The sequence below is a fragment of the Anthonomus grandis genome, chromosome 11 (assembly GCF_022605725.1).
Source record: "Anthonomus grandis grandis chromosome 11, icAntGran1.3, whole genome shotgun sequence".
Taxonomy (NCBI): domain Eukaryota; kingdom Metazoa; phylum Arthropoda; class Insecta; order Coleoptera; family Curculionidae; genus Anthonomus; species Anthonomus grandis.
Genome location: NC_065556.1, coordinates 6,153,272 through 6,167,150, shown reverse-complemented (window position 1 = coordinate 6,167,150; position 13,879 = coordinate 6,153,272). Strand labels below are relative to the sequence as shown.

At 31.7% G+C, this 13,879-nt stretch overlaps 1 protein-coding gene across 1 annotated transcript in view; it reads right to left on the bottom strand.

Moving 5' to 3' along the window:
* Positions 1-13,879, bottom strand: part of LOC126742453 (uncharacterized) — a 1,408,556-nt gene that overhangs the window by 408,471 nt on the left and 986,206 nt on the right. The window contains exon 9 of the mRNA XM_050449100.1: positions 5,412-5,503. Coding sequence (XP_050305057.1) covers positions 5,412-5,503 — 92 coding nt within the window. The remainder of the gene's footprint in view (positions 1-5,411; positions 5,504-13,879) is intronic.

Sequence of the window (13,879 nt, the reverse complement as noted above, 5' to 3'; positions counted from 1 at the left end):
GAACTTTTACTCATCTCAGTACACAAACCACCAAATAAACTGTTAAAATACAAAGAGTTAGACGAGCTTTTCAAAGAAGACATTCCAACAATAGCCGCAGGAGATTGTAATGCCAAAAGCAGAATCTGGGGATGTACTATCGATAATCCAGCTGCGGAAAAAATTGGAAAATTACATAAATGAAAACACAATACAAGTAGTAGCACCTAAAGAGCCAAGTCATTATCATTATATAACACCTGACATACTAGATATAGCAGTGATAAAAAACCTTAGCCACAACATTGTAGTAGAAAACCTGGACTCCTTAAGCTCCTCAGACCACTCCACAATATCAATAAAGATTGCACAAACCTTTAAAAAAAACCCATTACCTGTAAAAGAAATAACTAATTGGCAATCCTTCTCAGAAATGTTACAAAATGAAAATCCTATCCCAACCCCTTTAAACCCAAATGAAATAAACACCCAAGTTGATAATATAACAAACAAAATAAAATTAGGTTATGAAAAAGCTACCACTAAAATCCCTATCCCAAACACCCATTTCCTGGTTTTCCCAATGAGAATCAAAAAATTAATTAAAACAAGAAATAGACTAAACAAACAGGCAAGGTTATACAAAGACCCAGAAACAAAAAGAATAGCAAACAGTCTAACTAAAAGAATAAAAAATGAAGTATTTGATATTATAAAGTTGGAACAATTTTCTAGAGGAATTAAACAACGATGACGAAACTCACAAAAAATATTGGAAAGTCTCTAAGATACTGAGAGGGAAGACAAAAACAGACTTCCCGCCCATACAAATAGAAGATGGAAGTCTAGTGTACTTGGACTTAGAAAAAGTCGAGGCATTTAACGACTCACTAGAAAAACAATTCAATATTAACGCAGGTCCTGAAGATGAAATATTAGAAGAAGAAATAAAAAACTTAAATAAAACAATAGAAGAAATACTACCACAAAACACTAGAGCCCCTAAAAAAATCAAATTGCATGAAATAAGAGACCTCATAGCATTACAATTAAATAGAAAAGCACCAGGTTATGATGACATAAATAACAAAATGCTAAAAATGCTACCAGGCAACATATTAATGGATCTATTGATAATTTACAACCAATGTCTAAGCCTGTGCTACTTTCCTGAAGCATGGAAAAGGGCAATAGTGGTATTGATACCGAAATAGGAAAAAAATTTTACAAAACCAGAGAGCTATAGACCCATCATCCTGTTACCATCAATAGGTAAAATATTTGGAAAAGCGGTACTCAACAGGTTGAGAGAGGAAATAGAAGAACTTAAAATAATCCCCAAAGAACAGCACGGCTTTGTAAAGGGTTCCACGTCCCGGCAGTCAATCCTATGCTCCGAGCCTCAACAGCCAAAGCACTCCGATGCGACCAAAAGAAAAAAAGATAGGCGCCTAGACCCAACAAACGAGTCAGAAAACCGGCAAGAGTAGACAGCTAGCCCGGAAACACTCAGTGCACAAGATGATGATGATGACTATTAGTAATGATCCGGCCATTAAACAGGGCTGTAGTACTTGTCAAAAAAAGTTTTTGTTTACACGTGTTGGAGCAGGCAGAAAAGATTAAGGTATGTTATTACGTTTTTATCGCTTTTTGGCAAAATATAAATAAAGTTGTTCGCATTTGCATATAGTTTTGCAACCATTATAGGGTTGTATTTAATGTAGTGAAGTAGTTTTTTAAGTGTTTTGTTTCAATAGATTTTAATGAAATAATTTAAAAAATGTTACCAAGAGGCAAAATGACATATCCCTTTAGAAGGCAAAATAACATAGTATATCGTTTTGCCTTTCAGTGTGAATATGCCGCTGATTATTCATTAATATAGGAATTTTGTTTTAGAATGGTGTCTAACTACTCCAGAAAATCTAATCGCCAATCCTGGTCAACGGCAGACATGCAAAAGGCAATTGAGGCAGTTCGAGAAAAAAGAATGGGTTGGATAAGGGCTTCTAAGGCATTCAATGTTCCACAGGCAACCGTGCGAAGGAAAGATTTAGAAAATCATTAAATGAAGAAATGGAAAAAGCTTTATTAGAGCACATTTTGGATTTGGAGTCAAAATTTTTTGGGATAACACAAATAGAGCTCCGTACGGTTGCATACGAGCTTGCCGATCGTAGTGGTATACCACACCAGTTTAACAAAGTGAAAAAAGTACCTAGCAGATGGTGTTTTCGTGATTTTATGTCATCCAAAAATATCGCTCAGAAAGCCAGAAGCAACGTCGGCAGCACGGGCCCGGGCCTTCAATAAAGAAGAGGCAGCAAAATATTTTCAAAACTTTTTCAACAAAAAAAATAATTAAAAAGGAAAAAATAAACCCGACGATGATTTACAACATGGATGAAAGTGGAATAACCAATGTCCAAAAAACTCAAAAGATTGTTGCTCAAAAAAGCAAGAAGCAAGTAGGGTCAGTAACAAGTGAAGAACGCGGATTTCATACAACTGCTGTGATTTGCGTAAGCAGCATTGGTAACTATATCCCTCCAGCTCTAATTTTTCCTACCAAAAAGAAAAATGAACTACTTTATGATGGAGCACCTCAAGGAACGCTTAAATTGTATAATAAACCCTATATGATAAAACCATTATTTTTTAAATGGATTAAACATTTTGTTTAATATGTTAGACCCACTTTCGATAATAATAATTTTGGATGGGCATATAAGTCACAAAGATTATAGTGCCCTAAAATATGCAAAAGAAAATTATGTAGTGGTTTTTTGTTTACCAGCGCATTGTACCCATAGACTTCAACCACTAGATGTGTCATTTTTTGGACTTCTGGGATCCTATTATGATCAAGAAGTAACGAACTGGTTAAAAGCAAATCCTGGGAGGACAGTGTCGATATATCACATTTCTTTACTGTTTGAAAAGGCGTACAATAAAGCAGCCACTGTAGGAATTGCTGTTAGTGGTTTTAGAGCAACCGGTATTTGCCCACTAAATCCACAAATTTTTCCGGATCATCTTTTTGCCCCCAGTTTAGTAACATCACTGGTTGAGGATACCGAAAACACTGATATTGAAAATGCAGGTAAAAATTCACCTAACAAACATAATGATGATAAGGATGACAATAACCAACCCGGATGCTCGAAGGACAGTGGCTGTTCAACTTTCGGTAAGGTCCCTACTTCGAATAATAACGGAAGTAAAATGGCAAATATATCGAAAATAGATAAAATTTTAGAAGAAATACTCCCCAAACCTGTAGCTAAGATTGCAATAAAAAAATCAAGAAAGGAGTCTTGAAGTATCTTAACAATTTCTCCATTTATTAACGAGTTAAAAGAATTCGAAATAAAAAAAGAGAAAGAGAAGTCAGGAAAAGTAATCGAGTCCGGGTTACCAAACAAGTTTTTCATGATTCAGATGAAGAACTTGAACCTTTTGGAAATGAATCAGAGGACGAGGATGATCCAGCGTGCATCTACTGCAATGAAGTTTTCAGTAGATCTAGGTCTAAGGAGCAATGGATAAAAAGCCAACTCTGCAAAATGTGGGCTCACACTGACTGCGCAGATGTGTCAAAAAAAAAACCAAGCAATTTATTTGTGATGCATGCAAGGATTAGTTTAAGCAAATGTATTTTTTAAAGAGTGGGATCTTTAGAATAATGCTTTCCTTTTGTTCTTTATAATTTTATTTGTTTTCATTAAAAGTTTACTTTATATACATTTGTTTAATAAATGTTTTAAACCGTACATATTTTTTGTTTTGAAATTTAATGTCATTATGAATATGTATGTCATTTTGCCTACCTGCCTATGTTATCTTGCCTACGCAGTGGTGGGCAAAATGACACTTTGAGGTATTTGTTAAATATTTTATTTCTGGTGAACATGACCTGCTTTTAGTCTTAAACTTTTTTATATATAGTTTACATACACCAATAATATTTTAAACATTAGAATAATGAGTTTAACATTTTTTGAAAAAAAATTATGCGGTCTTAAACACAAAGTATGCCATTTTGCCTTACACTCCCCTATATCCTGTGATATACTATCAATGTTATACAGGGTCCTACAACAGAGCATCGGTCTTTTATAAAGCCTAAAAAAAGTGTTAGCATTTTCTAATCTCTTAAAATTTATTTAAAATTTGATAGCGCATGTCTTGAAAATATTTTGAAATATGTAAAGTGCTTCAAAAAAGTGTGACGATATGAGAAACACTTTTTCTAAATGGAGTGCTATTATTCTTCTTTCAGTTTTGGCTCCACGTTAGGCTTCTTAGAATATGCGCTTAATATTGGCTATTCTGTTATGAGCAGTGTGATTGCAATAATTTTTTTTTTCAAAAAAAATTAAAAATTCACTACATCATTTAGTTTAATATTGACATTGGAAATGTTAATTTATTGTCAATTTATTATCATTATTATTGTCAATTATTAATTCTGTCATATACAGGATGTTTGTAGTTATCATTAAAATTTTACGAATTTCAAAGCTTCATTTCTCGCGGTTTTCGTCGCGGAAAAAACTAAAGTACCAAAAAAAGCAAAAGAATATTGGACAAAGATGTTCTACGTTTATTGGTTTTAAGGTGTTGTACACAGTTTTCTCTGATCTTCAAAATGTAATTGGAAAAAAACGCTTTAAATCAAAACTACAAAAATGAATTCAGAAAACAAATTCCCAAATTTTACATGACTTAGTGAACAATAAATAAAATATACTGAATACCATAAGTTTTCTTAATGAAATTAAAGTAAGATTAAAATACACTAAACTCGACCTCTTTGAATCTAATTGTGACTTTCATCCAAATTGTAAAACAACAGCTTAATTATTTTATACTATTATTATTAATATAAATATTACTATTATTATTATCGATGGAACTCTCGATTACTCTTTGATTTAGTACTAAATTATTTTGAAAAAATTTGTAACGTTTTGGATATTTACCAACACATAATTTAATATTTTTTTACCCTTTTTACTATTTAAACTTATTAGGCATCTTATAATTTATATTAGTAGTAGATATAACTTGCATATACGAGTTATTCTGTTTCTTTTTTAAATAGTTTGCCTTAAGCATATTATTTGCGCTTAAAGAGATCAAGTTCTTTCGGTGATAGAAAATAAAAAGGAATAGTTATCATTTGATACTAAAAATTAAAACAATATAAAATCCACTATCAGAAAAATAATAACTTATTAATATTATTTGATCGTTTTTACCGATTCCGTATTTTAGAGAAGCAAATAGTTTAGAAGTTGATATATTCTATGTTTGATTAACTGTAATCTAAATTCATTTAAAACTTTAACTTAAGTACTAACTACTGCACAAATTACTTAAAAAAAAAACCTCACTAAAAAAAAACAAATTGTTTTTCACCTTACCTTTAAAATTGGCCTGTTCTACAGAGGTCTCGCAGGTGTTTCCTGTAAAAGCCTTCGGACAGTGACACTTAACGGCCGCTACACCGACGTGCCTGAAAATTTAATTCTTCCACTAAAAAGCTTCCTCCTTCTTTTTTTTTTTTAATACAAGTTTATAGTGAAATGGAAATTTCGGGTCCTGACGGGACCCTCTAAAGATAATTACATAGTAAACAAAATAAAAGACATTTAAGAGTAGGTATGGTTTTGTTAGGGGTCTAACTGGATTCGTTTCAGTATAAAACAAAATTGAATTTGTTCGAGGGGTCTAGTGTTGTTTATTGATATTGTCCCAACTAGGTGATCCCTAGACAATGACCAGTAGCAGACGTTTAATTAACCCAGATATTACTGGACTATGGTTTTAATTTGAAGTGCTTTTTTTGTACATTTATGTTTAATTGGTTTAAAAGAATAACAGAAAAGACAGAGAATAAAAGTAAAATCACATTTTAATATAAGATAACTTAGTATATTCGGACCTAAGAAAACTCACCGAAAAATTGACTTTTTTCCAAGTTATTTGTAAACTTTTCTAATTGTCACATATGTGGAGTATGTGTACTCGTATTATATAATATTGTATAATGACGAATCTGCTGCTAAAAAAAGAATTTGGACAAAAGTTTCCGACATTGCCAAAAGCTTAATTGTTAAAGAGACATTGAGCTGTGTGGAATTTTTATTTAAAATTCAAAGTTGTACAATAATAAAAAAAGTAATAATAAATTAATTTGTGTGTCTTATAATGATATTTGAAGATGCTATTCATAATCGGGTTTAGATACAATATAAACACAACTATGTAATTGGTTAAAAGAAAGACCTCTAGAAAAAGACGGTTTTTTGAGCAATAGTTTTCGAACAGAAAATTAAATTTTTAATTTTTTTTTCTACATTTTTAATGTTTGCCAGTCAAGTTGTAAAATTTAAATGCCAGACAAGTCATAAAATGTTAATTTAAGTCACACATTTGGATTGCACAATATTTAGATTACTTTGATTTTAAGTGTTTACTATTATGTACAAGACTATACACTGTAGGGATATATAAGGTTTTTTATCCTTTATTTTTAAAGAGAATTGTTGATTTGTTGGATTAAGTCTTGATTTATTAAAAATTATTCTTACAATGTAGTTCTATGCTACATGAGTTTGAGTAAGAAGCGAACGGTTTTCCACCTGGTACGTACATAAAGAAAGCTGGTTATCCGCCAGTATAAAGCAGACTTTGTGAAGGCAAGATGTCCAGTTTATCCTCCGATGAAGAATTGTTGCTTCTGGAAAATATTTTTTTACGAATGCGAGGATCAAGGCAAGGAATACATCCGCTAAATAAAGAGCGTTTAGTTTATGGTGAATATCATCACTTATTTCTAATGCTCAAAATTCATGAAGGACGGTTTTTTTAATTACATGAGAATGACATTAAATACATTTAATTATATTTTGGAAAAAGCTGAACAACACCTAACGAAAACATGGTGCAATTCTTCCTGAAGAAAGACTTGTGATTACTATTAGGTGAGTAAAAATATTCATTTTTATTAAAATACCATTTATTAATCCAACGCATAATTGTAACAAAACTTTCTAAAAAAATTATTGACAATCATTCAAAATACTCTATCTATCTAAAGGTTAATAAAATCGTTTGATAATGTTTATCCTGCAGATTTATCATAGATTGTAGTTGAAAAATTCGTATGTTGTGCAAAAGGCTGCGTAACTTGTGGAGTGTACGTGGATGAGGAAGAATATGAACTTCCAGCATACGGAGAAACTTGAGCAGTTGGTACAGAATATGAATCAAGTGTGTATGTATATTCTTCAACAAGTTGTTGCACACGCCCTCTGAATGACAGTACTAAGGACTTTAATTCTCTAAGCTTTTCTTTTCGAATGGGAGCCTCAACTGCAGGACGTATTATAGCTGAAACTCTAGTGCTAATATAGCCTGAGTTGCAGCCCGAACATATGCCTATTCCAACAAAAGAAACTTTTAAAATGATGGCTGAAGACTTTTACAATATATGGAACTTTCCCCACGTAATAAGTGCCATTGATGGAAAACATGTCCGCGTTATTTGTCCAAAAAATTCTGGGTCTGTGTTTTTAAACTATAAAAAATATTTTTCTGTTGTACTTCAAGCAATTGCAGATGCCAATTACAAACTGATTGCTATAGACGTAGATGCTTATGGAAAACAAAGTGACGGCGGAATTTTCCAGTTCTCAGATTTTTATAAATTATTAACCACAAAAAAAATCAAATTAACTGAACCTTCTGACCTTCCAGGCACAAATACGAAGGCACCTTATGTTTTTATAGGGGATGAAGCTTATCCACTTTTAGAATTTTTACTGAAACCTTTTGATGGAAAAAATTTGCCTATTGATCAAGAATGCTTTAACAACAGACTCTCCAGAGCTTGAAAAACAATCGAATATACTTTTGGAATACTAACTGCAAAATGGCGTATCTTGTCCAAACCGATCGAAACATATATACTTGTGGCAGATAACATTATTAAATGCATTTGTATTCAACATAACACCATTCTTGATAGTTTGCTGTCTGATGTTAACTGTCTAGAAAATGTTTCAAGACAGTTAACTGATGTAGACATCGAGCAAAGAAATCGTGAAAATCAAAGTGCTGGGAAACCACCAAATACAGCTAAAACAATTTACCAATACACTTACCAACTTTTTTTCTAATAATCCACTGAATTATCGCAATTAAACAGTTTCGTTTTTATTATAAGGCCCTTTTGCCTGGTTTTTATATTTATTTAATAAACACATATAAGTAAAATGTATTTTTCCTTAAACATTGGAAATATAAACTATTATTATTAATGGAAATTTAGCATTTACTTCCATTTCAGCTACTATTTCATTCCACAAACGTTGGAATACATTTCTATAGAGTGAGACCTTAGCCGTTTATTCCAGAGTGCAGGCCTTGCAAAAACAGCAGAGATCAGACTTTCTACGTCCATTATCACAATGTATTAAAAAAATTTTATGCACTAATAACGCACGCTCGGCTCCGAAAATAAACGACCAAGAACTGAAAATTCATTCCGGTAAAAGAGTCGGCGCCGATTAACGCTTGCAACAAGTTCCGACCGGCTTTGTCTATGTGCGGGAACATTTAAAAGCGCACTAAATTATTGACGTTTATAAGCGCAGACTGCCAGTAAGCAGGAAACCTGCTTTCTTTGTGTGTGTACCTTTATTTAAGTGATATATTATTCTTGAGACCAGCTCATAAATTGCATGTGACGTACTCATATCTGGCCTAAAACCAAATAGATTTTTTGAATGTAAATTATTTGAATTTAGGACATTTTAAGACATTTTTCAAATATTTTTTCCAGATTTGAGATGACGCTTATTGGTCTATAGTTACCTATATTGTCTTCAGCTTTTTATATTGGTGTCACTACAGGAGTCTTAAAGTGTATTAGGACTTTTCGTGTTTTAAAAATCAAATTAATTATATGAACTAAGGACTTTAAAATATAGACGTGTAATTGTTTAAGAATTTTAAAAGTCAGTAGCAATTATTTTTTAAACTCTTAATATGTTATATAAACTTGTTGGCTTTAAAAATAATAGGAGAAGGGTGGACTATTCGACAATGGAAAAGGAATAGTATTTTGCGCTTTATCTTTGGAGACCTTTGTTTACTTATGTTTGTAAAAAAAATATTTTTATAATTAGCAATTGATTTCTCTTCGAAGATTTTGTTATTTTTTTCATCTTTTATGCAGTTTATAATGGCTTTTGATTTTTGCTCATTTGTCAAATTATAAATCATTTTTATGTTCTATGAATTTTGATTAAATTTATTTTTATAGTATTGTTTATAGTTTATTTTATATATTTATATTATAGTATCATATTTTTATAGTACCTTTGTAAATTGTATAATTTTGTTCAGGCGATTTCTGTATTCCTTATACTTCAGTATTATTAAAAGATATAAATAATAGTTTGATGGCTTTTTTCATCTTGTCAGGGTTTTTTATCGAATTTATTATATCATTAGTAATCCACGGTTTGAATTTGCTATAATTATTTTTAAATATATGGTTTACACTTTTAGATTTTCCTATTATTGTATTGAGTTCCTTTAGTAAGTAATTTGTGGTTTCTTGTGGTTGACTTTAACTGAAAGTATGCATACAGTTTATCGTTTTTCAGTTTTAAGAATGTTTAATTTATTCATGTCAATATGATTTAGGTTTTTTTGAGAATGGGGTGATTTTGAACTAGATATACAGTTATCTCAAAAGTGCAACATCAGAGGGAAATGATTAGTTATATCATGCTCTACAACAAATTTTGCTAGAATTTGTTTTGTTTTTATCTAGTAAAAAAATGTTGTCGAGGCTTGTCTCACTTTTTTCCTTTGCAACTTCTTGACAAAATGGCACAAGTCCATGCAAAAATATGCTGGATAAATAGATATCTTTATTTACATTAGCGCTCTCTTTATTAAGAAGATTATTATTTATATTACTCAAGAACACCTCAAAATTCCTACTACTATTTGTTTTTTGTTCAAAAAATAGATTTAAATCATTTATAAAGTTATGTACATTCGGTGGTGGCGGCTTATATGATGTGATATCATAATTAAGATTTTTTTAGCTTGTGTAATGAATTTTTCTTACGGTAACTTCTGAGAGTGTGAGAGTGGTAGCTTGTAGTTCACAAATTCGAATTTGTAATTAAATTTGACTTTAAGAAGATAAGAATTCTCATCAAAACAGTTATAGCGACCATTATTATAATATGTTGCATAACCTGTAATCCAAAAAGCTAATACAGACTCTAATTTATAACATTCCACCAGAATAATGACAATAGTTATTAATATAGTATGTTTCTAAAAACAAAAATAAATTGCTAAAATTAGACTGTAGACCTCTAGTGCTTATACGCAGAATATTTATTCCCTTATATTGAATGTTTACCTTTAACTCATTTTTAGTCTAGTATTTACTAAGTCAGGTATAGTATTTAATAACTTATTTGTTAGGTCAGCCATAATTAATTTTTGATCTTGCATTCTCTAGAGGATATTGGTATGTAGGTCATTCCATGTCACTTGCCTTGTAATGAATGTTATTACTTGTAGAACATTTGCTATGTCACAGTATTTAGACTTTGGCTTCTGGTTCTGCCTAGCAAAGTCTTTTGTTTCATGTTCTTTAGTACAAATACAACATACTAATTTATTAGGACAGTCATTAGATTTATGGTTATATTGTTGGCACTTAAAACGTTTAAGTATACATATGTTTTCATATACTGGATATCTTTCCCAATCCATTTAATTTTTTATAAATAATGTGAAAAAACCAAAACCTGTGAAAGAGTCCAGAGGAACACTCTGCATAGATTTTTTTGTCTTAAAGGTTTTAATATAAGTTATATGTAATATGTAATATGTAATATGTAATACGTAATATATTTATTATGGCTTCCGCATCACTTTCACTCAGGGGCGGCTAGTGCATAAGAGCTGCAGAGCTGCAGAACCCCCAACATTTTCATACAGATTAACTATTTTTGAAATTATTTAATATTTTTCTAAGTAAAATAAAATTAAAACCTAACAAAATAATAAAACTGTATATTTTCGGCCGAGAACGCCATATAGTAGGTCTCAATGCCTTCAATCCGCGCTCCAACGCGCCCCGAACGAACACCTGATTATTACAGTCGGCCAAGTAAAAACTGTTGGCATGCCAATCACTACAGTTGCAATGCCATTAACGCAACCTAGCTGGACCACATTCGAGTTCTGTGCTCCGCGTTAAGCCCTTTTCCTCGCCCCGCACCGCACTTCGCCATAAGTTTAGATAGCGAATTTTAAGTCGGAACGGAGCTGCAAACAGTTGCAGTAATTCTGCTGACTGTTGACGGTTTTGCATTTAGTAGTTAATTGTTTTTTTTGCGTTGTGTGTTGTGCTGTGTCAGCTGATCTCTATACTCTGAAAATGAATGTGGTGTATAATTTGATTAATATAATTATCAAATTATACATACACAATATATAAAATTATATATATAAAAGAATTTTTACTCCAGATATTTATGCTAGAAATAACTGGATATGCGGATGTAATAAAAAAATGCTCTTTTTTGTTTTCCGTGTCTTTTATTTGGTGGGGACAAATCTTGGACTGTAGTTGGTGTAACTGACCTGGTGCATCTAAGTGAAAAAATTAAACGCCACGAATCATCAAGAAATCATTTAAACAATGTAATGAATCTAGGTTTGTTGGGTAGTGTTAATATTCGTGAAAAGTTGGACAGTGCCTATTGGACAAATATTCGATTATATAACGAGAATGTAACAAAAAACAGGTATGTGTTATCTAAAATTATTGACTGTATAAAATTTTGTGGATTATTCGAGCTTGCGCTTAGGGGCCACGATGAAACTTTGACATCGGAAAACCCAGGTATTTTTCGTGGTCTGATAAATTTTACAGCTGAACTTGATAAAACAGTGGCGGAACATTTAAAAGACTCAAGTGTATTTAAAGGTATATCAAAAGATATTCAAAATGACATTTTGGATTGTATATTGGAAGTTTGCCACGAAAAAATTTTAGACGAGATTCGCACAGCTCCATATATTTCCGTTATAGCAGATGAAACAACGGATGTGTCAGCCAAATCTCAAATGGTTGTAATTTTTAGATATGTATATCCAAAATGGGGATCCGGTTGAACGGTTCTGGACTTATTTGGAGCCACAAAATTTAAATGCAGAAAGTTTGACTGCTGATATTCGCAGTGTCTTAGACCCGATTTTAGAAAATTCTAAGGATAAGTTGATAGCTCAAAGCTACGATGGAGCAGCAGTAATGAGTGGCAGAAATACTGGTGTTCAGGCGCGAATTAAAGATCAGTACAAATTTGCTCATTTTGTACACTGCTATGCGCACCAGTTGAATTTAATAATGTCTAAGGCAGCATCTGAGAGCTCCCAAGTTCGAGTTTTTTTTGGCAATCTTCAGGAAATTCCTTTATTTTTTAAAAATTCTCCGCAGCGCGTAGCTGTGCTTAATAGAATTGTTGGGAAAAGAATTCCCCACGGAGCACCAACACGTTGGAATTTTAATATTAGAACAGTTAACATCGTATTTGAATATCGGGAATCTATGCTTGAATGCATGGAAGAAATAGAAAATTCATTTATTAACTCAATGGCATGTACCGCAGCTTCCTCAATAAGAAGAATGTTACAGGATTCAAAGTTTATTTTCTGGCTAACATTTTTTCACCGTATTATGCCACACACCGATATCCTGTACAATGAATTACAAAAACGAAAAATTGATCCTGTAGAAATCAACCACAAAATACAAGTTTTTGAGCAGAGCATTACGACAGTAAGAAGTTCAATTGACGAAATTATTAATGAAGCCAAAGATATTGCATCCTTGCTTGAATGTGAAGTAGGACCTCCTAAAAGAAAAAGAAAATATGACAGTCAATTCGATCACCGTATTGCTGCGTTGGAAGTTTGTGACATAATTATTAATTGCGCTAAGGATAGATTTCATTTTAAAAATCATTTATTAGCTGCTTCATTGCTGAATTCTGACCAGTTCGCTAGCTATATTAATTATTTTCCTGATGAAAAATTAAAAGTAACTTGCGATTCATACCCCAATTTTGATAAGGAGCGTTTAAAAACAGAGCTTTCAGTGATTTATTCCAGACCAGACTGCAGGGAGATACAAGGAGCAATACCTTTTTTAAAATTACTCATAGAAAATAATTTGACCGATACATTTCCAGAAACTAAAAAGCTCTTGGAAATACTCATAACTATTCCGATGTCGACAGCTGAAGCCGAACGTTCTTTCTCCACTTTAAAGCGCATCAAAACATTTTTACGTAATTCTATGGTGGAAGAACGTCTGGTAGCACTATCGATGCTTTCAATGGAAAAGCAAATCGTCACGCAAATTGTAAACTTCAACGAGATGGTTATAGACAAATTTGCAGCCAAAAAAAATCGAAGAATAAACTTAATCTTCAAAAAATAACTATTATAGGTTACGATGTAATTATAAATATAAATTTAAAAATATATATATATATATATATATATATATATAATATAAGTTGTTGTTCATAAGTTGCATGTTCTTTTTATGTTTATTTGATATATTTTTGGAAGGTAAAATGTCAAAAAGGGGCTGTTTTTAGACACATATCTGGACTTAATACTAGTTTTTTTTAATAAGAATACCTATATAAACACCATTTAATGAAAGCTATAAGGAAAAGTTTAATTTTGTCTAGTTTAAAAAAACATCTTTGATTTCTCCGCGTTTCTCCCCTTTTTTGCAATCTTTTATATTTTATCGATGAATGTGCAGAACGCA